The sequence below is a fragment of the Archocentrus centrarchus genome, chromosome 13, assembly GCF_007364275.1.
Source record: "Archocentrus centrarchus isolate MPI-CPG fArcCen1 chromosome 13, fArcCen1, whole genome shotgun sequence".
Taxonomy (NCBI): Eukaryota; Metazoa; Chordata; class Actinopteri; order Cichliformes; family Cichlidae; genus Archocentrus; species Archocentrus centrarchus.
The window spans coordinates 18,427,088-18,454,129 of record NC_044358.1 but is presented as its reverse complement, the minus strand read 5'-3'; the positions used below and the strand labels follow the sequence as shown (position 1 = coordinate 18,454,129).

Sequence of the window (27,042 nt, the reverse complement as noted above, 5' to 3'; positions counted from 1 at the left end):
TCAAACAGACTCGTTACTTTTTAACACGTCAGAGAGAAGTTTGCATTTCCGGTCAGTGCGCCGTCAAACATCAAACGATCTGAGCCTAAACGGAGGAATAATAACACATTAGAGACAATCGTACTGGCGTATCCTCCATCACCGGGGCTTATCTCGTACAAAGGGATTAAATACGCAAACCCATATAATTAACGTCTCATTTATAGCGCTATAATCAGGGGTTACAGCGGGCCGGACCGAGTCCGTAAGTTGCGCTGCGGCACATAAACAGCTTAGCTAGCGCTACTGAAGAGGAGCGAGCATGAAGGAAGTAACGTGTGGCAGGTAAATGCAACGTTTCTAAATGCTCAACAAATATCAGCAAACACACAAAGTGTGTGCAGTTTGTTACACAGTGTGTCTGCTAGCTAAAAGAAGAGCTGCTGTATTTCAGGGAGAGCAAAGAGAGAGAAGTTCACTCAGAGATGGAGAAAGAGGACAGGAGAGGAAGAAGAGAGGTTAGAATTAAAGGTAAGGACTGGAAAATAAACTGAAGTATGCTGACGTTGTGTAATTCAAATATTCTATGAAAATACTGCAGTTTAGGTTAGTTTGTTGTACTGTATTTACAGTAAAGCTCTGTGTTGGACTGGAGCACAGTGTTTGTGTTCATGGTCAGAGTTACAGGTTACATCAGTGCAGCAGAGATGAGTTTGAATCAAAGCTGCTGATGCTGAGATTCATTCACTGAATCCAACATTTCTACAGCCTGTATGCTGTCAGTGTAGGGGATGGAGATCAGCTCAGATAGCTGTGAAATACCGGGTTACATCTTTGTTAATTCAGTTCATCCACACAGAGCAGTAAACCTCAGAGCAGCAGCAGCAGGTCAGCTGATCACAGCCTGCACACCAACATCATTTACTGCAGCTACAATAGAAATTTGTGATTCTTCTCCCCATGCAGAGCCACTACAGCTGATCTTAGGGTTCCTCCACCTTCTGAATCCCACTGTAACCCCTGAGTATCCTCATGTTGGTGTTTAGGTGGAGGCACAGTCACCCTCTACTATGGAGGACACAGAGAATAGAGCTGTGTTTAAATTCCCTTTCACAGTTTGTGTCCTATAACAGATTCAAGCTGAGTGCATTCATTAGGATTAAATTTTAGATTGGAGTAACGTTTGTATTCTCATGTAATATTATTTTATATTATTACAATAATATATAATGAGGTTCGGTTAGTTTTACACAAAAATAGCAGGTAGAAACATCCTCCAAAGAACTACTTTTACTTTCTTACTTTGAGTACATTTCAGAGCCTGTACTTTTTTACTTTTACTTAAGTAGAGAAGTTGAACCAGTACTTTGACTTTTACTAAAGTATTTTTTAACATAAGTACTTGTACTTCTACTTAAGTACAGAATGTCAGTACTTTTGCCACCTCTGCCGCTCTCTAAGCGTCTCTCTCTCTCTCTCTCAATCTGCAATGTAGTCTGTCTCCGTCTCCCCCTCTGCTCTTGTACCCCTAAGTTGCCTTACCATATAAGGAGTTCTTTTCCCTCCAAGGCCTCCTTTTCTATCTGTCCCTGCTTTCCATCAAGCCGCACCCTAACTGTCACTAACCTATTCTGCTCTGATTATACCTTATACTTCATAATATGATTATAATTCTTAAACAATTCCTTCTGTTCACAGGACAACATACATTTTCTGTAATGAGCATACAATAAAACAAATATCAAAACAGCCCTTGTAATATTTTCATCTCTCACTGCCTTTCTCAGCCTCCTCTGCCAGATCTTTAATTGCCTTCCTCAGATTTCTTCCAGTGATTCCTGCATCCCTCAAGAGGTGTGCGGCTGATAGCCCCACAAAGCCCCGGCATCCAGTCTCCACTGGATAGATGGTGGTCTTCCAGCCTGATTTTCGGCACTCTGCAGCCAACTCTTGATATTTGGTCTTCTTGCACTCAAAGGCAGCCTCAGTCTCCACCTCCAGTGGTACTGTGAGCTCAGTGAGGTACACAGATTTTGCCTTTGTGGACCACACTACTATGTTGGGATGTAGAGACGTGATGGTGATCTCAGAGGGGAAGCGAAGCTACCCTATCAAAGTCAACCCTCATGTTCCACTCTTGGCCAGGGGAAAAAAAGAGCACTGGTGTTTCGTTTGGCCTTGAATTTCTTCTTCCCCTGCCTTCTGTGACAAAGTTGGTGTGGTCCTCCGCTGGTGGTGGCTCTTTGTTGTCCTGGTGATGCACCTCCAGCAGTTTGGATAGCTTTCTCAAAACCTGGTCATGGCGCCATCCATAGCGCCCCTGTGAGAGTGTGGTCTTACAGCCTGATGGGATGTGCTGGAGGCTTGCATTGGGAGCATTGCAGAGCAAGCAGCCATCTTCATTCCCAAACCACTGGTGAAGGTTCCGAGGACAGGGAAGCATGTCATATATGGAATGAATGAGGAAGCTGAGCCTTGCTTGTGAGATCTTCCACAGTTCAGACCAGCTGGTGTTCTGGCTGACGACAGTTCTCATTAGGTGCCATAGCTCCTTGGGGCAGTTCTTATAGAGTTATAAGGGACTCCGTTGGGGCCTACTGAAGACTGCTTTCTTCACAACTTGTCTGACTTCACTCAACTTGGGGGGCAAGATGTTGAACTCAGCTGTCGGTGGCACCGGCTGAGGCACATACCCTGGTGTCCCTAGCAGGACATTCCCTAATGGATCACTGTAGTGCCTCTTTGCATGTTGTTCGAGCTGCTCCATGGTGGTTTTGCACTTCCCGCTCTTCTTCTCCTTCAACAGTTTTCTGGCATGCTTGAAGGGGTCCTTAAAAAAACTAGCTTCCTCTTTTTGTTTACATTTCCTGCGGATACGGATGCGTTCCGTTCTGTGAAGCCTGGATAGCCTTTGCCTGAACTTTTTTTGCAGGGCTTTCAGGCCTTCTATCTCTGCCTGCATTGCTTTCCTCCAGCTCTTATAGAGCTGTCGGCGCCTTTGCACTAGTTAGATTATTACCTTTTCCCTCCTCCCCTTTTCTCGTAGGATGTTCTCTGCTTGGACATAAGTTCACCAAACCTATCTTTGCAGGTCTCGTAAATAATGTCTATAATCAGGCTGAGTTTGAATTCAACCCCTCCAGGCAACGATTCCTCCAGTGTCTTGATCAAGTCTGTATCCCATATGCACCATTCTTCTGCATTGTTTGACTTTGGCCATATGAGCTTGTTCCTTCTGGCTGGTGATTTGGTCTCTACCTGTGGCTCTGTTCTGTGTGAGTTGGTGGGGATTGGGTCTTGGTGCTCACATTGGGATGGGAGGGGGTTGCCCTCTGCACAATGGCCTCCTTCCTCTGTGCCTTCAGTATCATTGGGTCCATCAGCTCTGTGGTTTTCAACCTGGCTTTTGGTCCCTTTTGTCTGACCTGCAAAGGCTGTGCAAAATTGCTGTTGGCCTTTCTCCACATACTTTGCTTTCCCCTGGTGGATTTGCAAGCCCCTGAATGAGGTCACTTTTCCCCATCCACATACGCACTTCTGGAGGATCTTCTCATTTCTCATATTCTCATTGTCCATTTCCACTACAGTCATTACCATGTGGTCCATCCTGTTAGGTCCAATATATATATATACACAAGGTAATGGGGGAAAGTAGGCTGAGACACAGGAAAAATACTAAAAGCACAGTACAAGGAACAACTCACCAAACAGGAAGTGCTAAACTAGAAAGACGGATACACATGAATGAACAAAACAAAGGGGCTTGACACATGGGAAAGAACACACCATAAGAAAGTCAATGCTAGTTAAGGTTAAAGGACTACTTAGCTTCAATGTAAACCTGTTAAATAAAGGAGCAATATCCAAAATATACACACACATTCTGAATAGCTGCCCTTATACATAGGATAAAGCCAAGGCAGCTTGGGAGGGAGAAGTTCGTAAAACTATATCAGAAGATACCTGAAAAAATATCATACAACATATACACACGGCTTGACTCAATTTAAGGTTGTCCATAGATTGCATTATTCCAATGAGAAACTGTCTAAACCAGGGCTCTTCAACTCCAGGCCTCGAGAGCCCCTATCCTGCAGGTTTTAAATGTGTCCCTGATCCAACACACCTGAATCAAATGGCTGAATTACCTCCTCAGTATGCAGTCAAGTTCTCCAGAGTCCTGCTAATGACTTCTATATTTGACTCAGGTATGTTGACGCAGAGACACATCTAAAACCTGCAGGACAGGGGCTCTCGAGGCCTGGAGTTGAAGAGCCCTGGTCTAAACTATACCCTGATGTTGTTCCAGATTGTCCTAGATGTCAGTATTCACCTGTCTCCTTAGGACATATGTTTTGGTCATGTCCATCCTTGCAGGGTTCCTGGACTTCAGTCTTCCAATCACTTTCGGCAATATCTGGCAAAATACTGCAGCCTAACCCTTTAACAGCTATCTTTGGTATAGTTGGGGGTGAGTTGAAGTTCTCCCACTCCCATAAAAATGCAATCTTTTTTAACTTTTTTTTTTTTCTATTTAAAATGTTTTTATTTTTTGTCTCTTTTTTATCTGTATCTATTTTGGGCTTTGTTGTTTGTTTGAGATGTGTGTGTTTCTGGGGATGCCACCTGGATTGCAAACTGGGGGGGGGGGGGTTAAAATGTGTAAGAAATACTTAACTATTGATGTCAGTGTTTTTAATATGCAAAAATGATAAATAAAGTTAAAAAGATAAAAAGGACTACTTAGCTCAACAGAGCTCTGATTGTGACTCAGGTCTATAAGTAAACTGTGTGTGATCTGTTTCTGAGTGGCCCAGAGTGCCCCTGGCTGTTGACTCTTTTCTCCCCTCCTGTTTTTTTTAAGATAAATATGGTCCACACTGCACTGACACATTCAATCCACTCAATTATTATGGAGGGTCTGCTCTTAATTTTCCCATTGCAATGGTGAATCCTGGTATTGAAGCTCCATTGCTTTCTTTTTCTACTTATCCATGCTCTTAACTCAGGGGTGAACATACTCAGAGTTGATTGAACTATCTTGGATCAGCTCTTTCTGGACCCAAAAACTCAGAGTTGCCAATCTCAGAGTTAATCAACTCAGAGTTTATGATTAGACTCCGAGTTTGTTGAACATGCTTCCTGGAATAGGCTCCCAAATTATTTAAATGACTGAATACTGTTAACATGAATTTGGAGGTACTGTGCATTACTGATTCAGCTGGTATTTGGATATATAGTTACAAAGAATAAAAAGAAAGTTTGTTTTTACATCTGAAATAAGAATTTTAGTGGTAAATTGATATTTTGAAATCAGATGTTTCCGCACTCCCATCAAGCACTGAAATAGTTAGCTTACAACCTCTTCGTATATCTGATTTGATAAATGGAAAACTCTATACATATATAATGTTAAAAGCTGATAGCTAAATAATTGCCATTTCATAATTATGTGATTCATAATCCGATTAGTCAACTAATCGTGTCAATAGTCGATGACTAATCGACTATCAAAATAGTCATTAGTTGCAGCCCTACTGTCATGCAGATCCTCCAGCTGCAGTTTGATCTCTGCCCTGCTCCTGCTGCTGTGTTAATAAAGTGCATTTAGTAGCTGGCTGCTGGGAGGTAGTGATGGGAATTCCAGCTCTTTTCAGAGAGCCGGCTCTTTAGGCTCAGCTCCCAAAGAAGAGCCGGCTCTTTCGGCTCCCAAATGGCTCCTTAGATTAAATTTTTTTTTTTTTAAAGTGTAAAATGAATTACTAATGTAAAAACATACATTAGGCCTATATCAAACATGTCTTTATATACTCAACATATAATAGAGTGCTCCAAATACAAATTATAAAACAAAAGATTGGAAATCAGAAAAAACAAGGGCCTTTGAGGAGTTGATCCTGTTTCTCTTGCCTGATGACCTGCCCTGTTTTGTTCTTCTAATTACACTGAGGGATGAACAATTCATATACAGTATACCTATGTAGGTTGTTTGTGCAGCCTGCTCGATATTAAATTTTAAATTTGCAGTCTACTTTCTGTCTATCAGAATAATCCTTTAACCTCAGGCGATCGCTGCTGAATCGTAGGTTTCCTGACCTTACTAGCCGCGGACAGCTGATTAAGACCTAGCTTCTCACCAGAGTCAGCTGGTCAAAGGAACTTGATCAGATGGCTTTTCACCTTAACTCCTCGACCATTCCTGCTATCGAAAAAATTCAAACGCTCCGAAATTACACTTCACAGTCACGTAGTGGTATTATGGTATTTGTGACCGGAAGTCCGCAAACGCCGGCACTTTTGAAGTACGCTGTGTCTCGTTCGACATGTTTGGAGGTATAAGGTTAAAATGAGTCCAGTCTTTGCTACGCTTTCCGTCACTCATTTTCCTCACCGTTCCGTGTGTAGCCTCTATGTAACGCGCAACTTCCTCTGGCTTATCCTGTGTCCCAGTGCATTTTGCAGGAGCCCCTCCCTCTCTGGTGTTTGTTTACTCACTGCGCAGTGTGTCCGTGGACCCTCCCCTCCCGCTCAGTATAGACGATCATATGCTACCATTCATTTTAACCAATCACATGCGGCTTCCACAATAAAAAAAAAAAAAAAGGAAACGAACGAAAAGAAAAAAGAAACGGCTCACTACCAGGAGCAGGCTCCTGTCGTTCACTTCAAAGAGCCGGCTCTTAGAGCCGGATCGTTTGCGACCGACCCATCACTAATGGGAGGGACTACAATGAATCTATATCCACTTCAGACACACACTCCAGTCCACGTCACACCAGAACAGTGTTCCTCAATTAGAACGATGATAACAACCTTTTTGACCGGCTAGGAGGTGGAGACGGCCCCTCCTGGCCCTTAACTATGGGTCTGATAATCATTGATAACGTGCATTTAATGGACTGATAACGTTCGAAGCGGGTGCATCAATCAGTGTTAATTTCGTTGACGAAATATTTTCATCATCCAATAAGTACTAAGGTAGGAGAGGCTATTAGATTTAGGAGGTAGTAAGTTTATGTTGCATAGAGTTGATGAAACACTTCAAACATTGCACTATTAATAAATGATAAAGACACATTTAATATGTGCATGCAACATAACTACATTTATTTTTAGCACGTTTTTCATTGTAACAACTAAATGTTTTATTGTTTGAAGAAGTTACAATCAGGAGTACAATAATTTTTGTTTGCACACAACTATTGCTAATGTGAATGAATGCCAAATTATAAACAATGAAAAGAATAAAAAGGTCAGATATTATGCACCAGTTTAATGTAATACCAGCAAAGGGAATGGCCGCTTTTATCAGTACAACTTTGAGCATCCCTGGAAATCTGAGTATTTCTATTGGAACATCATAAAAATTCAACAATTTAAGCTGCTGGATGTTTCTTATACAAGGCACAGAAAGCATAGTATTTCAGTGCATGAGCAAACATTTCATCCCTGAGGCCATAAATTAAAGGACTCAGACATCTTGGAGCAAGAATAAAGGTTATGTAATTAAAGTACCTCACATTAACATATAACTTAAAATCAATTTGGAGGACAGCAGCCTCTATGAATGAACTCCAGAGCTGGATGAGACAAAGCAGCAGCTGGAAACCATGAAGAACCACTGTACTGAGGCCTTTCCACATCAACTTCTTATTCTCTCCTGATGCAGCTTTAGCCACTTTCATTATTTGCACATAGGAGAAAACAATAGTGATGGACATAATCAAGAAATAAAGCTGACTTATAGCTGCCCTAAGATGACCCTGCCAACTGTGAAAGATGAATATTTCAACAGCACATATTCTTCTCTGGGTATAGAAGCTGTGGTTTGCTGATGCAAAGAAAATAGAAAGAATAACAATGCAGGGCACAGAGCTGAGGCTGTGAATGATCAGGGTCACGTGCAGAGCTCTCTGTGTAGAGCACAGCTCTGGATGGTGCAGGGGCATGCAAATGGCCACATAGCGCTCCAGGGTCATTGCTGTCAGAGTAACTGGTGTGACAAATGTGTACACAGACAAAACAATGTATATAATAACACACAACCACATTTGTATGGTGAAATTCAAAAAGCTCAAAATGAGCAAGACATCAGTGACAAATAAAAAGAGAGAATCGGACATCAGTGTAACAGCAAATAAGATGTAGCGCATGGTTGTGTAAAAAACATCTTTCATAAAAAATGTGGTGATTTGGAAAAGGTTGATGCAAATAAACATGGAGATAAATATCTGTACTATGATGACCTGATTACTGACTTTGTTTACTGCCAAATGATCATCAATCAGTGAGTTATTAGATGCCATATATTTCTCAGTTTTAAGCAAATGGTGGTTTTCAACACTCCATATATGGAGAGACCCAAAATTCAAGAACTCATCTATTTATATGTCTAGTTATAGATTATAAAACTAAATCCCACACAATGTATCTACTACAAAGCTTAAATAATGTCAACTCTAACAGCCTCACAGCAGCCTTATCTGGAATATTAATGAAGGAACATAATCAAAATGCATGTTAATGAAATAATTACATATCTATAATACATAAACAGATCAACAAATCACAAGACACCAGAGACTCATTTTACCAGCCCATCGCTGCAGTAGGTAGACCAATTCTGAGCAGTGTGCTGTCATAAGCTGCCTTTTATAGGTAAAACAAAAACACAAGTTGGAAAACCAAAGATGTGACCAAAGGAAATGCATTTGGGAGATGAAAAATCTAAATACACAACTACTGCATGTATCAGGTTTGTCTCAATGCAAATTATTAACTGTTTGAAAACAATGTCTCATAACTCAACTGATCTAAACTAATTAATGATAACAATATTGCCACTAGAAATGCGCAAAACATTTGTTTTGTGTATCCCAAATGACTAGAACCAGTTCTTTGTAAAGATTCAAAATAATTTGTTCACTGAATTGTTCAGTGCTTGTCTGGAACTTTGACTACACAGGCCGATTCTTTGAAATGAAATATGGTCACACAATGTACATTTCTCATGATCTCCAGCTTCGAATACCAGAAGTTCTCCTGCTTTGACAAATATGCTAAGTGGTCTTGAGCAATAGTTCTCCAGGCTTTCCGAATGTCTTTCAAAGTAAAAAGGCACCTAACCAAGATATGAACCAGTGTTAACATACAACTAAGCAAAGAACCAATTCTAATTTGCATCTAAAGACACTTTGGTACTAGCAGCCTTTTTAGAAAACATATTTGTTCCCATTTCTTAGTTGAATCTATTTTTTAAAATGCCAATGATAACACAATTTGACAGACATGAAATAGCATTTTTGCACCAACAAATCACTGCAGCATTTTGGGTCACCTGAAGGCTTTTAGGAGTTTTTAGGACAACCTGGTAATAATAAATTAGAATAGTCCCACCTAGCAGTAATAAATGCATGAATAAGCTTTTTAGAGATGTAAAAACCCAAGAAAGGAGTCCTACATGTTTGTTTATTATGTGCATTGAAGAATGTATTCTAGTCAAAAGGACTCCATCTGGTTAGACACCATGTTTCTAATATTTGAGGTCATCCAGGCCTTTATGTCTTGAAGACATTTCTACAGTTTAAATTATTGGTGTGTGTCATCTGGCTTAATGGGTAGATAAAGCTCAGTATCATCCACATAGCAGTGAAAATATACCACCTAGGGGAAGCGTGTATAATGAAAATCGGTCCTAGCATGGAGGTCTGTGTATGTATTTGTCATTCTTTTTTCATTTTAAAAACATATATTAAAAAATAAAAAATGCATCTGTTGGGTTTTATTTTTGCTTCATGAACAAGATGATAATGCCAAGGGTCAAACTGTAGGAAATAAGTATTAAATAATAAAGTAGTAGCTTAAGCGATAATTAAATAAACAATTATATTAAATAGAGAAGTAGAGAGCAGCAGATAAAGAGGCGGGACTGACCTTCACGCTCTCTGAGAGATATATTTATCTTATGACCTTCATGGTATCAAGAAAATATATTGTTCTTATTTCCATTCTTGATGGTTTTGCCAAAACATGTATGACTATGTCTAAGGAGGGTGAATCGATGTCACCGCGCTCTGGTACTAAGTAGAAAAAAAGTCAGGGCGAGTAGGCAGGTGTTTCCTCTTTCAGGGCGCTCTCACTGCTGATTGGAAGAAGCTTGTGCCAAGAGGCTGGGACCAGCCACTGGACCAATGAGGGAAGGCCAAGTCTAAACCACTGCTTTTCCCATCTGTTTGAACTGATGGGGTTTGTAGATAGAGGTAGTAAAAAGTGTAAAGTTTAGCCTAGAAAATTCGCTCTTCTCGGAAAAGGGTCACAACTAACTGTTTTTATGGGCTGTGATTTTCTGAACCGAGGGAGTCCATCTGCATGTAAAAAAATCTTCTGATTCTTTAATATATTAAATGTTTTAAATGAGAACTAAAGTGATTTAAACCTTCCTTCACAAATTAACGAACACCCTAACAGATGGTTATTTTATTTTATTTCATACTCCAAACCCATATAATGTAGAACAAATTATATTTCTTTTTCCTTTGAAATTAAAATATAATTTAATAAAGAATAAGAAAAATGGTCTGTCTTTTTATTTTTCTCAAACTGGAAATTTAATTCAATTCTATTTTATTTATATAGCACCAAACCTCAACAAACAGTCATCCCAAGGAGCTTTAAGACCGTAATCAAGGCAATTCAAGGCGCATAAATACAATGTGCTCACTTTGATTTGATGCTTGCTCTTCTCAGTTTGCTGCTTTCAGATCTGTCAGGCTTTTGAAGCAATTGTACACATGGCAAGAAGGGGACTATCTTCTATCTCAATATCTGCAGCTATTTTGCATTGTTGTAGAGAAGAAAGGGATTTTCCCCAAGGAGCATCAGATTTTGCACAGAAATGGCTTGAGTGGACTCTCTGATGCACATCTACAGATGGAGGTGTCAAAAGCCATAGATGAGGTTAGTACATACTTTTATGATGCGTTGTAAAACGTGAATACAGTATACAGTATGTACAAATATACTGTGGCCGGACAGGTTGCTCTCTCTCTCTCTGTCTCTTCTTCCTCTCTCACTCCTGGCTGTTGTTGTTTTGAGTGGAGGTGCACCTGTGGGTTCATTGCAGGGTGGCATCTCCTTTGGTATAAATTCACCTGGGTTGAGGGTTTTCATAGGTGCAAGGTCCAGTTTGTGGTGAATTATAACTTTTTAATTTATATTATTTTATATACTACCAGTGGCGGTGTGGCTCACTCCCCAGGTGGTGGATCCCCCACGGTTAAGTTACCCATTGTTTTTAGGTTTTCACTTTTAAATTGTATTTCTTAATAAAATATTTCTCCTTTTCTACCATTGAGCCATTTCTTATGTCCAGGTGTATTTGGCATAGAAGACAGACTTGTGAAATACTGCATGTCCAACCTAAGAGTTCAATTGTGCCCGATTGGTCTGGGGAGAGTTGTGAAGTGCACATGATTCCAGGTAAAAGAAACGACTACCTAAAAAGACTGAAATAACTACAACAAGCACCTGGTTTATGAACATGTATTAATTAAGGGCACATCAAACAACACCGTGTGCATTATTTCATAGGAAAGTGATATCAAACCACTTGGCTAACACAGGGTGTCCTCGAAGAATTTCTCAAAAACTGCTGCCACTTGAAGCAGCAGACCTCTACAAACAGCACCTGGGATCATCCCTAACTATGTACTCCACTTTTGGAGTTGATCCTTTTACAACTGAACAGGTCAAACTAATTGTCGGGAACAGTTTTGCAGACAAATATCCTGATATTACAGAACGCTTTTCTTGAGTGGTAAACAATGATTTTGCTCCATTTAAAGAGTCATTACTAGGGATGCGCCGATCCGATATTCAGTATCGGTATCGGTCCAATACTGGCCTAAATTACTGGATCGGATATCGGAAAAAAATTTAAAAATGTAATCCGATACATTAAATAACGTTTCGCTCACATTAGCTGCATTACAGGGCTCAGTCGTCTTCTTCTTCTTCTTGTGGGTTTGCGGTTGACCAAACCAGCTTAGAGCTGCATTACCGCCACCTACTGGAATGGAGTGGGGGATCAGGAGTTAGAAAACAACCCCCTCAGATCCTCCGTCGCTGCGATGGATTCCCTTGGACACTGAGTGGATCATCGCTGACATGTTTTTCCGCCTCCACCACTCTCTGCCTTGTTTGTGTGTTGTGCTCGCTGTGCTGAGAATCAGCCGTTATTTTTTTTCTCTACTTCAGCTCCCGGACATACTGCTAGCGAGCGCAGCTATTAGCACTAGTAACCGTCCAGTACCGGAAGAACCCCTTCCCCGTCAAAATATTTTTGATACTTTAATCCCTGATTTGTGACTAAATATAGACCTGCAGTAGAAATGTATTTAGGAGAATGCTTGTAAATATAAAGCATTACAAGATTGCGCTCACACAGCCCCTAGTTTTTCATGTGAACACTGATGACGCAACAGCAGCAGTCAGCTGATTCACGTGCAGTCTGTCTGCACAAGCGGAAAGAGGCAGAGCCGGCGTGCTCAGATGGAGCAGAAGGAAATGTTTTTCTAGTGTCCAAAAGAATTCAATTCAATTCAATTCAATTTTATTTATATAGCGCCAAATCACAACAAACTGTCGCCTCAAGGCGCTTTGTATTGTGGGTAAAGACCCTACAATAATACAGAGAAAACCCAACAGTCAAAACGACCCCCTATGAGCAAGCACTTGGCGACAGTGGAAAGGAAAAACTCCCTTTTAACAGGAAGAAACCTCCAGCAGAACCAGGCTCAGGGAGGGGCAGTCATCTGCCGCGACCAGTTGGGCTGAGGGGAGAGAAAGACATGCTGTGGAAGAGAGCCAGAGATTAATATCAATTAATGATTAAATGCAGAGTGGAGTATAAACAAAGTAAATAAGGTGAATGAGAAACAGTGCATTATGTGAACCCCCCAGCAGACTAGGCCTATAGTAGCATAACTAAGGGATGGTTCAGGGTCACCTGATCCAGCCCTAACTATAAGCTTTATCATAAAGGAAAGTTTTCAGCCTAATCTTAAAAATTGAGAGGGTGTCTGTCTCCCGAATCCAAGCTGGAAGCTGGTTCCACAGAAGAGGCGCCTGAAAGCTGAAGGCTCTGCCTCCCATTCTACTCTTAAGTATCCTAGGAACCACAAGTAAGCCAGCAGTCTGAGAGCGAAGTGCTCTGTTGGGGTGATATGGCACTATGAGGTCTTTGAGATAAGATGGTGCCTGATTATTCAAGACCTTGTATGTAAGGAGAAAGATTTTAAATTCTATTCTAGATTTAACAGGGAGCCAATGAAGAGAAGCCAATATGGGAGAAATCTGCTCTCTCTTTCTAGTCCCTGTCAGTACTCTAGCTGCAGCATTTTGGATCAGCTGAAGGCTTTTCAGGGAGCTTTTAGGACAGCCTGATAATAATGAATTACAATAATCCACCCTAGAAGTAATAAATGCATGAATGAGCTTTTCAGCATCACTCTGAGAAAGGATGTTTCTAATTTTAGAAATATTGCGCAAATGCAAAAAAGCGGTCCTACATATTTGTTTAATATGTGCATTGAAGGACATATCCTGGTCAAAAATGACTCCAAGATTTCTCACAGTGTTACTGGAGGCCAAAGTAATGCCATCCAGAGTAAGTATCTGGTTAGACACCATGTTTCTAAGATTTGTGGGGCAGAGAACAAGAATTTCAGTTTTATCTGAATTTAGAAGCAGGAAATTAGAGGTCATCCTGGCCTTAATATCTTTAAGACATTCCTGCAGTTTAACTAATTGATGTGTGTCATCTGGCTTCATTGATAGGTAAAGCTGAGTATCATCTGCATAACAATGAAAATTGATGCAGTGCTTTCTAATAATACTGCCTAAGGGAAGCATGTATAATGTAAATAAAATTGGTCCTAGCACAGAACCCTGTGGAACTCCATAATTAACCTTAGTGTGTGAAGAAGACTCCCCATTTACATGAACAAACTGGAGTCTATGAGATAAATATGATTCAAACCACTGCAGTGCAGTACCTTTAATACCTATAGCAAGCTCTAATCTCTGTAATAAAATGTTATGGTCAACAGTATCAAAAGCTGCACTGAGGTCCAACAGGACAAGAACAGAGATGAGTCCACTGTCAGAGGCTCTAAGAAGATCATTGGTAACCTTCACTAATGCTGTTTCTGTACTGTGATGAATTCTGAAACCTGACTGAAACTCTTCAAATAAACCGTTCCTCTGCAGATGATCAGTTAGCTGTTTTACAACTACTCTTTCAAGAATCTTTGAGAGAAAAGGAAGGTTGGAGATTGGCCTATAATTAGCTAAGACAGCTGGGTCAAGTGATGGCTTTTTAAGTAGAGGTTTAATTACAGCCACCTTGAAGGTCTGTGGTACATAGCCAACTAATAAAGACTGATTGATCATTTTTAAGATTGAAGCATCAATAATTGGAAAGACTTCTTTGAACAGTCTAGTAGGAATGGGATCTAACAAACATGTTGCTGGTTTGGAGGAAGTAACTATTGAAGTTAACTCTGAAAGATCAACTGGAGCAAAAGAGTCTAAACAAATACCAGCAGTGCTGAAAGCAGCCGAACATGAAGAATAATCTTTGAGATGGTTATGAATAATTTTTTCTCTAATGTCTAAAATTTTATTTGTAAAGAAATCCATGAAGTCACTACTAGTTAACGTGAAAGGAATACTCGGCTCTACAGAGCTCTGACTCTTTGTCAGCCTGGCTACAGTGCTGAAAAGAAACCTGGGGTTGTTCTTATTTTCTTCAATTAATGATGAATAGTAAGATGTCCTAGCTTTACGGAAGGCTTTTTTATAGAGCAACAAATTCTTTTTCCAGGCTAAATGAGCATCTTCTAATTTAGTGAGACGCCATTCCCTCTCCAGCTTTCGGGTTATCTGCTTTAAGCTGTGCTTTTGTGAATTATACCACGGAGTCAGGCACTTCTGATTTGAAGCTTTCCTTTTCAGAGGAGCCACAGTATCCAAAGTTATACGCAGTGAGGATGTAAAACTATTGACGAGATAATCGACCTCACTGGGAGCAGAGTTTAGATAGCTGCTCTGCACTGTGTTGGCACATGGCACTGAAGAGCATAACAATGAAGGAATTAGATCCTTAAACTTAGTTACAGCACTTTCAGAAAGACTTCTACTGTAATGAAACTTATTCCCCACTGCTGTGTAATCCATTAAAGTAAATGTAAATGTTACTAAGAAATGATCGGACAGGAGGGGGCTTTCAGGGAATACTGTTAAGTCTTCAGTTTCTATGCCATATGTTAGGACAAGATCCAGAGTATGATTAAAGTGGTGGGTGGGCTCCTTTACATTTTGAGAGAAGCCAATTGAATCTAACAATAGATTAAATGCAGTGTTGAGGCTGTCATTCTCAGCATCTACATGGATGTTAAAATCACCCACTATAATTATTTTATCTGAACTGAGCAATAAATCAGATAAAAAGTCTGAGAAATCAGACACAAACTCTGAGTAAGGACCAGGTGGACGATAGATAATAACAAATAAAACAGGTTTTTGATTTTCCCAATTAGGATGGACAAGACTAAGAGTCAGGCTTTCAAAAGAATGAAAACTTTGTCTGGGTCTTTGATTAATTAATAAGCTGGAATTGAAGAGTGCAGCTAATCCTCCTCCTCGACCTGTGCTTCGAAGAAGCCTTTTCGTCCCTGTAACCTCCATTAAACCTTTACTGGGAAACAGCTGGAGGTCCTTCATCAACCACCTGATCAGTAAGTGAAGAAAAGAGAACTTTGTAGCTGCTCCATCCACCCTGTTTGTTTCACACAGGGAAAAACTGCAGTACAGAAGTTAAAATATGCAGATGAACTGTTAATATGAAAAAAGTATTTCTTATCCAGTTACTTGAGTAATCAATATAAATAGAATACACAATTGCTAAAATAATCGATAGTTGCAGCCCTAATGAAATTTGCAACATGCCATAAGCATCACCTTCTCACACAGAAGCAGCAGGATTCAGGTGATAGTTATTGTTGTAAGTAAAGTTTATTTATATAGCGTTTTTCACAGACAGAAAAGCGCTGTACAATAATTAAAACACAATATCACCCCCCCCCCAGAAAACACTATGTTAAAAACATAATAACATTACCATATTAAAAGAAAAAGAATAAAAATAAAGTCAGAAACCAGCGTGGTTAAACAGAAAAGTTTTCAACTATTTTTTAAATGATGCCACAGAGTCAGCTAAATGGAGCTGGAGTGGTAAACAGTTCCAGAGCTTTGGTGCCACTGCCTAAAAAGCTCTGCCCGCCCTGGTCCTTAGTCTTGTATGTGGGACAACTAAAAGACTTTGATTTTGTTGTGTGAGAGACTGTTGACTTCTTTTTTTTTTTCTTTTTTTTAAAAATGTTTTTAAATGCCTGGATCAATTTTAAATATCGGATTTATGTCCGTATTGGCCGATATCCAAATGTAAAGTATCGGTATCGGTATCGGACATAAAAAAGTGGTATCGTGCCATCCCTAGTTACAACTACCCAACCTATTATGGTATTATTGGGCAGCCCAGATTAGAGCAGCTATGTTTGATTTCACTACCAGCCAGCCCCCAGCGTGGGTCACAATCAAGTCTCAGTTGATTTCCATTCCCATCAACTTATACATGTACTCAGCAGACTGGAAAAAGCTCATCAAGTAAACAAAAAACCCTTTTCTTAAAAATACACTGGTGATCTAGCAAAAAGCTCTTGATTATTTGGAGGAAAAACAACAACTATCCCAATTTTCACCCATTTTTGGTAACAGCGATTTCCGACCAGGCAGAGCAGACCCAGGTTTTAAGCTCTGGTCTACCAATGGTATAGCTAAGGTGTCTGATCTCTATACAGGGGGGGTATTGATGCCATTTGAAGAACTAAAAAACAAATATGGCATTACTAAAAAACATTTTTACAAATAGCTTCAGGTTTGGAGTTTTATCTTGTCCAAGCACCAAAATAATCTTGATCTACCCTCTTTATCTTCATTAGAAGACATAACGATGAGGCACCTATATGGTAGAGAGGACAGGTGTCCCCATTTTACTCCTTGTTTGTTAACAAATGTAAAGAATCTTCGATCAGTATACTACAAGCATGGAGAACAGATTTGGGAGAAACTATATCGGATGAGATGTGGTCAGAGGCTTGCACTTTAGCACGTACTCAATCTGCCAATACAAACTCCAAATTATTACAAATGGCTAACTAGGCAATATATCACTCCGGCTAGATTACATCATTTTAACCCTAATATTCCTTACACAGGCATTAAATGCACTTACCAGAAAGGGTCCTTATTTCACTGTCTATGGGGACGCCCTCAGGTGTTATCTTTTTGGAAGGCTGTGTTGACTATGATTAGTAAAATGATTGGCAAAAAGGTTCCTTTAAATCCTAAAATGTGCATCTTGAATATCTATCCTGAAGACTTTGCTATCTCAAGTAATTTAAAATTTCTACTTAATGTTTGCTTTTTGGAAGCTAAGCATTGTATTGCAACCTCATGGAAGGAAGAGACATTGTGTGGAATCACGCAATGTATTAAAGGAATGACTTTATACTTTGCCCTTGAAAAGATCAGCTATTGTATTAAGAACAAGCTTGATACATTTTGGGCAATCTGGGCTGTCTTTTACACTTGGCTGGTCCAAAGTGACATCCAGCTTGACATGTGAATGAGGTCTTCTCATATGCTTATTTGGTAAGAAAATCAGATCTTTTTGGTCGATTGGTCTGTTGATAGGTCTGCGCCTTTTTGTTTTGTTTTACCTGGGGGTACATATTTATGTATATGTTTATATATAAGTGGGCATGCTCTTTTGCTTTTGTTAAAATCAATAAAGAGTTGTTTAAAGAAAAAAAAAAAAAAGAAGCCCAGCTCTGTAAGACAAAGAAGTAATGAGTTTAGCCAATCCAATAAGGATGACACAAAGTATGTTGTGGTGATGACATTGTAGTACTATTCCCTTCAGAGTCACAAGCACAAATAAATCTTACAGGTGAAGACAGCACCCAGAAGAAAGTACTCTGTGTCAGAAGGGTTTGGTAATTTTCTGTATCTATGTGTATGTACCACAGTATGGTACAAAAACAATAGATGAAGTGTAGCGCTGCCTAAGGTTCTTTTATATTTATTTACAACACTGAAACATGGGTGACAACAGCTCATTCATTGCTGGTGGATCCTTATTACGAACGCTCAATGACAGAGTGATCATAGTTCAGGTTTTGGTAGGACTTTTCCTTTGCATTAACCTTATGTTGATCATAACTTTCTTCATTAAGGACACCTTTTACACATCCATGCGCTACATCCTATTTGCTGTCACATTACTATCTGATTGTCTCATTTTAATTATTACAAATCTGTTGCTGATCTTAACCTATTTTAATGTTTCCATGCAGATGTGGTTGTGCGTTCTTGTATTTGCAGTGACATCTGTGTATAACTTTGTCACACCAGTTACTCTGACAGCAATGACTCTGGAGCGCTATGTGGCCATTTGTATGCCTCTGCGTCATGGAGAGCTTTGCTCGATACGCAGTGCGCTGCGTTGCATCCTCATCATTCATGGCCTCAGCTCTGTACCCTGTATTGTGACTCTGTCAGTCTTCTTTGCATCTGTATCCTTAAGCTTCTTCAGATTGTACCAGGTTTGCTCTGTGGAAATGTTCATTTTACACAGTTGGCAGGGTCATCTGAGGTCAGCTATAAGTCAGTTTTACTTCTTGATTATGTGCATTGTCATAGTTTTCTCCTACATTCAAATAATGAAAGTGGCCAAAGCTGCATCAGGAGAGAACAAAAAGTCAAGCCACAAAGGGCTCAGAACAGTGGTTCTTCATGCTTTCCAGCTGCTCCTGTGTCTCATCCAGCTGTGGTGTCCATTCATAGAAGCTGCTGTCCTTCAGACTAATTTTATGTTGTTTATTAATGTCAGGTACTTCAACTATATAATGTTTAATCTCACTCCTAGATGTCTAAGTCCTCTCATTTACGGCCTCAGAGATGAAAAATTTTCCCTGGCACTAAAATATGACATTCTCTGTCCCTTACACAGGAACAAATCTGTAGGGTTTTCTAACTGACAGCCAAAGTCACCAAAGATTACTCACTGAGCATGAATGTAATGATGAGAGTAATAAGTAAGTAAGCAGTATATCCTCTCAATTTAGTTTCCCAGCACCTGATGAAATGCACTTATAATTCTCTGCTGAGTACACTGTTCAACAATTAATATTTGAACTTTAATCCATGATAATGAGAAAACTGACTAATCCAGTGCTGGGATAACATGAAGGCCTCTGGTACCTTTATCCATAGGGTGTAACAGGTCTAAATGAACCTTCAACCTCAAATGATTGGGATATTTGTGGACTTTTAAAATGGACAGGTGCACTGTGGAAACTTTCTTTTACATGATTTGAATCAGTTTGTCTTTTAAAGAACATGAAAATTGATTTTTCCTTTTAATTCAGCTTATTTAATTGCGTGTAGCTTTGCACATCCCCTATTGTTCTGTTTTTGGAATCACACTGTATGTGTGTTCTCTCATCTTTGCAGGTGTTGTTCTACAATGTTGATACCAAGATTCACATCTACACTGTCTGTGACATTTTCAATGAGACCATCGACCCATTCTTCAGCCCCTGCAGCAGCAGGATGATTTATTGCTGATCGTCACGCCAGTGAAAGTGACAGAGTGCCACCTGAATACCTGAAAGCTATGTAATACTGTATTTCTTCCTTCCTGATTTAATTTCCCGTGTGTGCACTTTGTTGCTCTGTACAAATGGATAAATCTGGTCAGGTTTATAAAAATTCATTAATGGCTTCTTAAGCCTCACTGGTGGCAGATTTTGGTGCCAAACCGTGAATAGTTTATCATGCAGATAAAATGTTTTGTGTGTCTCAGATTTGATCATTAAAACATATCTATTACATCTGGATGTCTGTGTGTGTCATTTTTTTTCTGATGTCATCACCTCAGGACAAACCTGTGTTGTATTTGTAGTAGTCTTGTAGTCCTCCTCCAGTACCTGATAATTGAATGTGTATAATTATATATTTTCACTCAGTTTTTTTCTATGATTATTTTGGTATTACCTTTTTGATATTACTTAATATTACAATAATGTGACCTTTTTAATGCCCCTTATTCATCTTAGTGTTCCTCTACTATAAAATGTTTTTTTTAACAGCTAATTTTGCTGGAACAATTTATTTTTTCTTACCTGAAAGCTATATTTTATTCTGCCTGTGGTGTAAACTGTGGTGGATACCTGTAACAATGACTTTTCAGCAGTTTTTGGGTTACAATATAATGGAAGATTCTTCATCATCATCATTTCCCCAAAACTGTTGCGTTTTAAAAATCTTTTGTTTTATTGTGTGTGTCCAAAAGCAGATGTTGCAATCATGCTGCAGGATGTATGTATGTGCAGATATTTATAGTACTTCCAAATCCTCATGCTACTCACCGTAGATAGGGAACATGCAAACATACATGCACATGCTACGGTCATTATACGAGGGTTGGCTGAAAAGTTCACAGGCTGACTAAGAAGGAGTTATCATACAGTAATTAAATTTGACATGCCTTAAATTCAACCTTTACTGATGCTAATGTCATGTTTTCTTTCCAGATAAATCCACATTGGATACAGAATTGAAGACTTGGAAATGTAGTACTAGAGACATTTTGTGAAAATGGATAAAATTTGGCACCGTGGTGTTATCAAATATCTGCAGAAAAAGGGATTAGTCCCCAAGGACATTCATGCTGAAATGGTTGCTACATTAGTGGATGATGCTCCAACTTTATCAACTGTGCAAAAGTGGGCAGCTGAATTCAAGAGGGGTAGGGAGAGCCTTGACAAGAAACACCTTTTATCTTCTGGGAAACTTCTCACTGCTGTGACCTTAGCGAGTTTCTAATTGTTTCTGGGTGCTTTGTCATCTTGTATGATCACTACATCATTGACCTTGGAATTTCTCCTTGTTTTCTGCCATTTCTTCCTTTGCTGCATACCCAACAAATATTCCTTTTTCCATCTGTGCCAGAACTCATTGGCTAGGTATTGAACTCTACGCCATCTCATACAAAGATACAGATCCTCCCTTACGAAGGCTCCAGAAGGTGGTAGCATTATGGATGACTTCATCGTCAAGAGAAGGTTGGGCGTAAGTGGTTGAGGTCCGGTAGAAACATTGAGTAGGTGTGTGGTGATGGGTCGACTGTTCACTATAGCCATCACTTCATAAAGATAGGTCTGTAATGATGAACAGTCCAATGTGCGGGATGACTGATTCAAAATAGAAGACAACACACTTCTGATTGTACAAATTGACTGGCGGAGGGAGGGTTCATAATGAACCCTCCCTCCGCCAGTCAGGAGGGAGGGTTCATAATGAACCCTCCCTCCGCCAGTCATATGGGCGGAACCTGGGAGAGGCAAATTTGTACAATCAGAAGTGTGTTGTACAAATTTGCCTCTCCCAGGTTCCGCCCATATGACTGGCGGAGGGAGGGTTCATAATGAATTCGCAGCCAAGTTGCTTCAGACTTTCCTGGTCCATTTCTTTAACTGTTTCCAGGAACTCTCGCCCTGCCCCAACAAAGTTAGTACCCCGGTCCGACCGCAACTGAGAGACATTTCCACGTAGGGCAAGAAAGCACGGAGTGAATTAAGAAACGCATCAGTTGACAGATCGAATAACTCAATATGTACTGCACAAGAGCACAGGCATGTGAACAACAGTCCATAGCGTTTGAGCTCTTTCCTTCCTTCTTTGACATAATATGGACCAAAACAATCCATCCCACAATATGTGAAGGGGGGAGTTGTTTCCATCCTCTCGCTAAGCAGGTTCGCCATCTTCTGCTCTTCTGTTCCACGTCTGAATTTCCTGCATTTGACACAGTTGTAGATATAGGATGATACTGCTCGACTGCATCCAAGTATCCAAATGCAGTTTGCTCTTAGCTCATTTATTGTCATGCCCCGACCTTGATGTTTCACTCACTGATGATAGTGATCGATCAGTAGCCTTGTGATGTGGCTGGTCTTTAGCAAGATAGCTGGGTGCTTGACGTATGGATGTAGCGTAGCTTGCTCCAATCTACCTCCCACTCGGAGGACACCCTTGTGGTCCAGGAAGGGATTGAGTCGGTAGAGCCTACTTGTCTTGTCTTCAGTTAACTCTTTCCAGGACTGAAGCTCCTTGATCTCCTTCAAGAAGACTGATCTTTGTACAATAGTTATGATCCTAAGCTCAGCTTCTTGTCTTTTTTCAAGACTAGTGGTTTCAGTGGTTCTTCCTTGCATCTTCTTAAACTCTCTTCCAAATCTGATAAGTCTTGCAATAGTTTTGACCAGTCTTGACCGGCTGGAGAATTTCACAAAACGTTCAGCCAGAGGCTCCAATCTTGCCGTCATGTGGTGTATGACTATTTTGTGTACTTCTGGGTCCTCTGATTGAAGTTCTCCCACTTTAATCTCTCCACTGGGAAGCTCCTCTTGCCAGAGAAAACTTGGTCCACAAAACCAGTTGGAGTAACAAGGTCCTTAGCCTTTAATCCACGAGACGTTGCTTTAGTACTCTCTTTGATGCGCTGGACTTGATTTGCTACGAAAACGTGAAAGCATCTGACTTCATTGCTGATGTATCCCAAGACGACTTGCAAATCTGTCCAAAAGGATTCTTCAATGTGTTCAAGCTCCAATTCTGCCTTGAGCATGTCACTTATACGTACTACAACAATTGCTGCAGACAGCTCCAATGTTAGTACTGTAGTCACCCTTGTGGGTGCTACCCTGGACTTGGCAAATACAAGTGAGCAATGGATTTGTCTGGATACACTGATGGCTCTTAGGTAGGTACAAACTCCATATCCTGCAACACTTGCATCTGAAAAATAGTGGAGTTCATATTTCTAAACTGCTCTGAAATCCTCAGGAAGGTAACAATGGTTGATCTTGACATCTGCAAGGTTCTTGAGATCTGACAGCCAGGACTCCCACCGTGGCTTAAGTTCACTTGAGAGTGGTGCATCCCAGTCCACCTTGTCATGACACATTTGCTGCAGTATTTGCTTGCCAAGTAAAACAAAGGGCACCACAAGACAGAGTGGGTCGTAGATGGAGGCCACAATCGACAACACTCCTCTTCTGGAAAGTGGACGCTCATTTACGACCACTCGAAATTGAAAATGGTCTGAGGTGACACACCATTTGACACCTAGAGCTCTTTCAATCTGCTACTCACCAAGTGCAAGGTGTTGGTTTTTGCTGTCTCTTCACAGTCTTCCCTAGGAAGAGATTTGAGTACTTGTTGACTGTTGGAAACGAACTTATGTAGTCGTAGTTTTCCAGTGGTGCAGAGTTGCTTTGCTTTGTTCACCAGACAAATTGCCTCCTTTTCTGAATGGAAACTGATCAGGCCATCGTCGACGTAAAAATTTCTTTCAATAAATCTTACTGTCACTTTACTAAACTGTCCTTGACCTTGTGCTGCGATGTACTTAAGGCCAAAGTTTGCGCAGGCAGGCGATAAAGCAGCTCTAAACAGGTGGACATGCATGCGGTAGACAGATGGGAGTAGAGTGAAAATCTCCATTGTCTCACCACAGGAAGCAGAAATAGTCTTGATCTTCTGCTCTGACTCTGAACTGATGAAGCATGCGTTTGATGTCACACATCACTGCTACCTGTCCTTTTCGGAATCTGCACAGGACTCCTACCAGTGTGTTAGTTAACTCTGGCCCTGTCAACAGGTGATCGTTCAATGAGACTCCTTCATACTTTGCTGAGCAATCGAACAACACTCTTATTTTCCCAGTCTTGTGGGGATGGTACACCCCGTGGTGAGGTATGTACCAGGCTGGATGTTTGTCCAGTTCTTCAGGAGGTACTTTTTCTACATCTCCACACTCTATTGTTTCAGTCATAAACTTGAAGTAGTCCCTGTGATATTGTTTATCCTTTTCAAATCTTTTCTTCAGGCACTTAAGTGGGTGTTCTGCTTGTTGTTCAGTAGATACAGTCTATCCTCTTTAAATGGTAAGGGTAACTCACAATGTCCATCTTCTCAAATTTTCACTCCTTCCTCCATTATTGAAATGAAGCGTAAATCCTCTTGAGAGAGATGAGAATCTTCCACTTTCCTTACATTGAAATCAGCCTCGAGCACTTTGATCACATCTGAAGGTGTGACAACTTCTTTGACCTGGGTGTGACAGATGTAGTGCACTTCTTTCAACAACTGATCAGATGGGGGGCTGGGTGTCACTTCTTTGACAATGATGCTGTGACTGCATCCAATGATGTCTCCATAGTCGACACAAGGATCAACACTTCCGACTATTGTCCAGCCAAGATCTGTCCTTGGGGCACTGTCCTTTCCAGACACAACTTCTCTAGGTACCAAAGCTTGTGAACAGTTATAACCTATTAGCAGACTAACATCGCATTCAATCAGAGGGGCGATCTCTTCAGCGAGGTGCTCCAAGTGAGGCCATGCTCTGGCTGTCTTAGGTGTGGGAATATGGCTTAAACTGGCAGGGATGAACTCTCTTGTGTATGTACTGGGAAGGGAGATTCTCTTTGATGAGTAGAAACCTCTGATTTGTAGCCCTGAGAGCCTTTGACTTGGGACAACTGCATCTTTAGATGAAAATGTGGAGACCCTTAACTGTACATCTCTCTTTTCTGTGTCCAGAACGTCTGCCTTTTCTTGCAGAACAAATGTAGTGTCACTCTGACTATCTAGAAGGGTGTATACTAGCATCTCCTGTTCTGGGTTGCTTACTGTGGATAACCAAACTGGAATTATTGTAGATGTGAGATTGCTCTTATCACCTTGGATGACACGATTTGAGATTGCCTCGCTTAGTGTTTCCTTGCCTTCTTCTTTGGTTTGCTTGGTTTCCGTGGCCGCTTTCATTTCCTTTTGTTCTTTATTGCTGTCCTTATTTCTTCTGGACTCCTTGTCTTGTTCTTCATGTAGACATATTTGTAACATCTTGCAGGTGTTACAAATATTTCTCCTTTCACATTTCTTAGATAGGTATCCAAAGCTAAGACATCCAAAACACAGTCCTTTTAATTTGACAAACTTCAGTCTTTCAGCTATCGCCTTTTCCATGAACCTTCGACATGTCTGAATGTTGTGATTTGATCTTTCACAGAATACACATCTGGTTGTTTCTGTTTTCTCTTCTGTGCTGCTTGCAAACACCTTTACTCCAACACTTCGAGCCTTTAAAGGTTTCACTTTCTCTGAGTCATTTGCCTTGAGGGCATGTAGCGATTGTTGGAATTTTTAGATAAATTCCATTCTGTTTATTCTGAATTACCATATCTTCTGTTTGTATGCTTTTATAAGTTGTTTTATGTACACATTATACTGTTGTTTTTATGTTTGAAATGGAAACACGTGGTGACATTTCTTAAAGAGGAAGTTGTAGTTACCCACAGGCTGTTTCAAGCTTAGAGAACACACATAAAATATGTATCTCACGTACGCCATGTTACGTATGACCATTCCACAGTACACTTACCACCATATATGGTAAGGAAGAAGCCGAGAATGTTGTTTATTACATGTTGTAAACTGAGTTCTGTGTAACCCATGTGATTTTATTGTGAAAGTCCGCAATAAAAGCGCTGCACAGGAAGCCGTCCCTCAGGACAGATCACTTCCGCTCAGCCAAGAGCTGAGCTTAAGGAACGGATCTCTCCTCCTTGCGCAAGTTAAAAAGAGTTGTGTATTTGTTCTTTGAGTTTATTAAAATGATCTGAACCTATCACGATGTCACTGGGTTGCATGCTATCTTGGCCTCTCTTGTGACAAAGTCAACAAAATTGCTAAATGAACCATGCTCCTCTTCAATCTGAATTACCTTTCTATTCCATCTTGCTGTAAGCCAGTCAGGAAGCTTGCTGAGTATTCTCTGGTTCTCACTACAGTCATTCAGATCCTCAAGGCTCTTTATCCGTGACATTGCTGCTTCACAGTCCCTGAGAAAGTCTGAAAACTCTCTTAGTTCGACACAGACCCTTGTTCCAATTTTTGGCCATGATGAAAGCTTATCTCTGAAGGCTTTGGCGATTAGAAATGAACTTCCATACCTTTCCTCCAGAGTGTCCCAAGCTGCGTGGTATTCCATACCTGTTTCTAGCAGGAAGTAACTTTCGATAGCCTTTCTTGCAGGACCACCAACATAATTCTGGAGGTGGTAAATCTTTTCACTTACTGGGATGTTCTTTCTCTTAATCAGCATTTGAAATGAAATTTTCAGTCTTTGTACTTGATAGGGTCACCATTGAAAACAGCAGGTTCTGGAACTGGTAGACGGCTAATGGTAATGGACTCTGCTAAAACCTTACTGTTGTTACATTTTCCTGTGTAGTGTTGCTGGTAGGTTGCCCATTTGAGGTACATTCTGCTGTAATAAATGGCTGTGCGCTTGGATTGAGGTTTGAAGGTGCAAGCTTAGGTTCAGGTTGGCTTACTGGATTTGGTGTGGTCCATCTTGATTTGCTCATATCGTGCAGAAGCTCTGATATTTCTTCATCTGAGTTGCATTCTTGCTCATACACCTTCAGTCGTGCTTTGGCAGCATTCATTTGCTTTAAAGTGTCTAAACGTTCAAGCTCTCTTTTCCTTTGTTCTAATACTCTTTGAGTTGAGTTGCTCATTGGCTACATTTTTAGACCTCAAGAGTGGGACGTGGGAGTCACCAACCAGCTGATAGTCAACAACGTCACTATAAACGGGTCTTCTGAATTAAACCCCAGTATTTCGGCCAACCGTCCTTTACATATGAAAGTAGTTCCTTCTGGCGCTGCAATGTGAACTCTCTTAGTGATAGCATTATGAAAAATATTAAAGTCCACCATCATTTCTTGAAAAGGGTATTTGGAATAAAGTTCCTTTATTATATGCTGTACTGAATCATAATAACCCACAGTAAGATGTTGCTGCAGC

At 40.4% G+C, this 27,042-nt stretch overlaps 2 protein-coding genes across 2 annotated transcripts; one reads left to right on the top strand and one right to left on the bottom strand.

The window, feature by feature from the left end:
- Positions 1–7,355: 7,355 nt before the first annotated feature.
- LOC115790396 (odorant receptor 131-2-like) lies at positions 7,356–8,285 on the bottom strand. Its single transcript, XM_030744232.1, has one exon. The coding sequence runs from the start codon at positions 8,283–8,285 to the stop codon at positions 7,356–7,358; it is 930 nt and encodes a 309-aa protein (XP_030600092.1).
- Positions 8,286–18,200: 9,915 nt separating this feature from the next.
- LOC115790395 (odorant receptor 131-2-like) lies at positions 18,201–19,139 on the top strand. Its single transcript, XM_030744231.1, has one exon. It carries the CDS (start codon positions 18,201–18,203, stop codon positions 19,137–19,139), a length of 939 nt encoding a protein of 312 aa, XP_030600091.1.
- Positions 19,140–27,042: the final 7,903 nt, after the last annotated feature.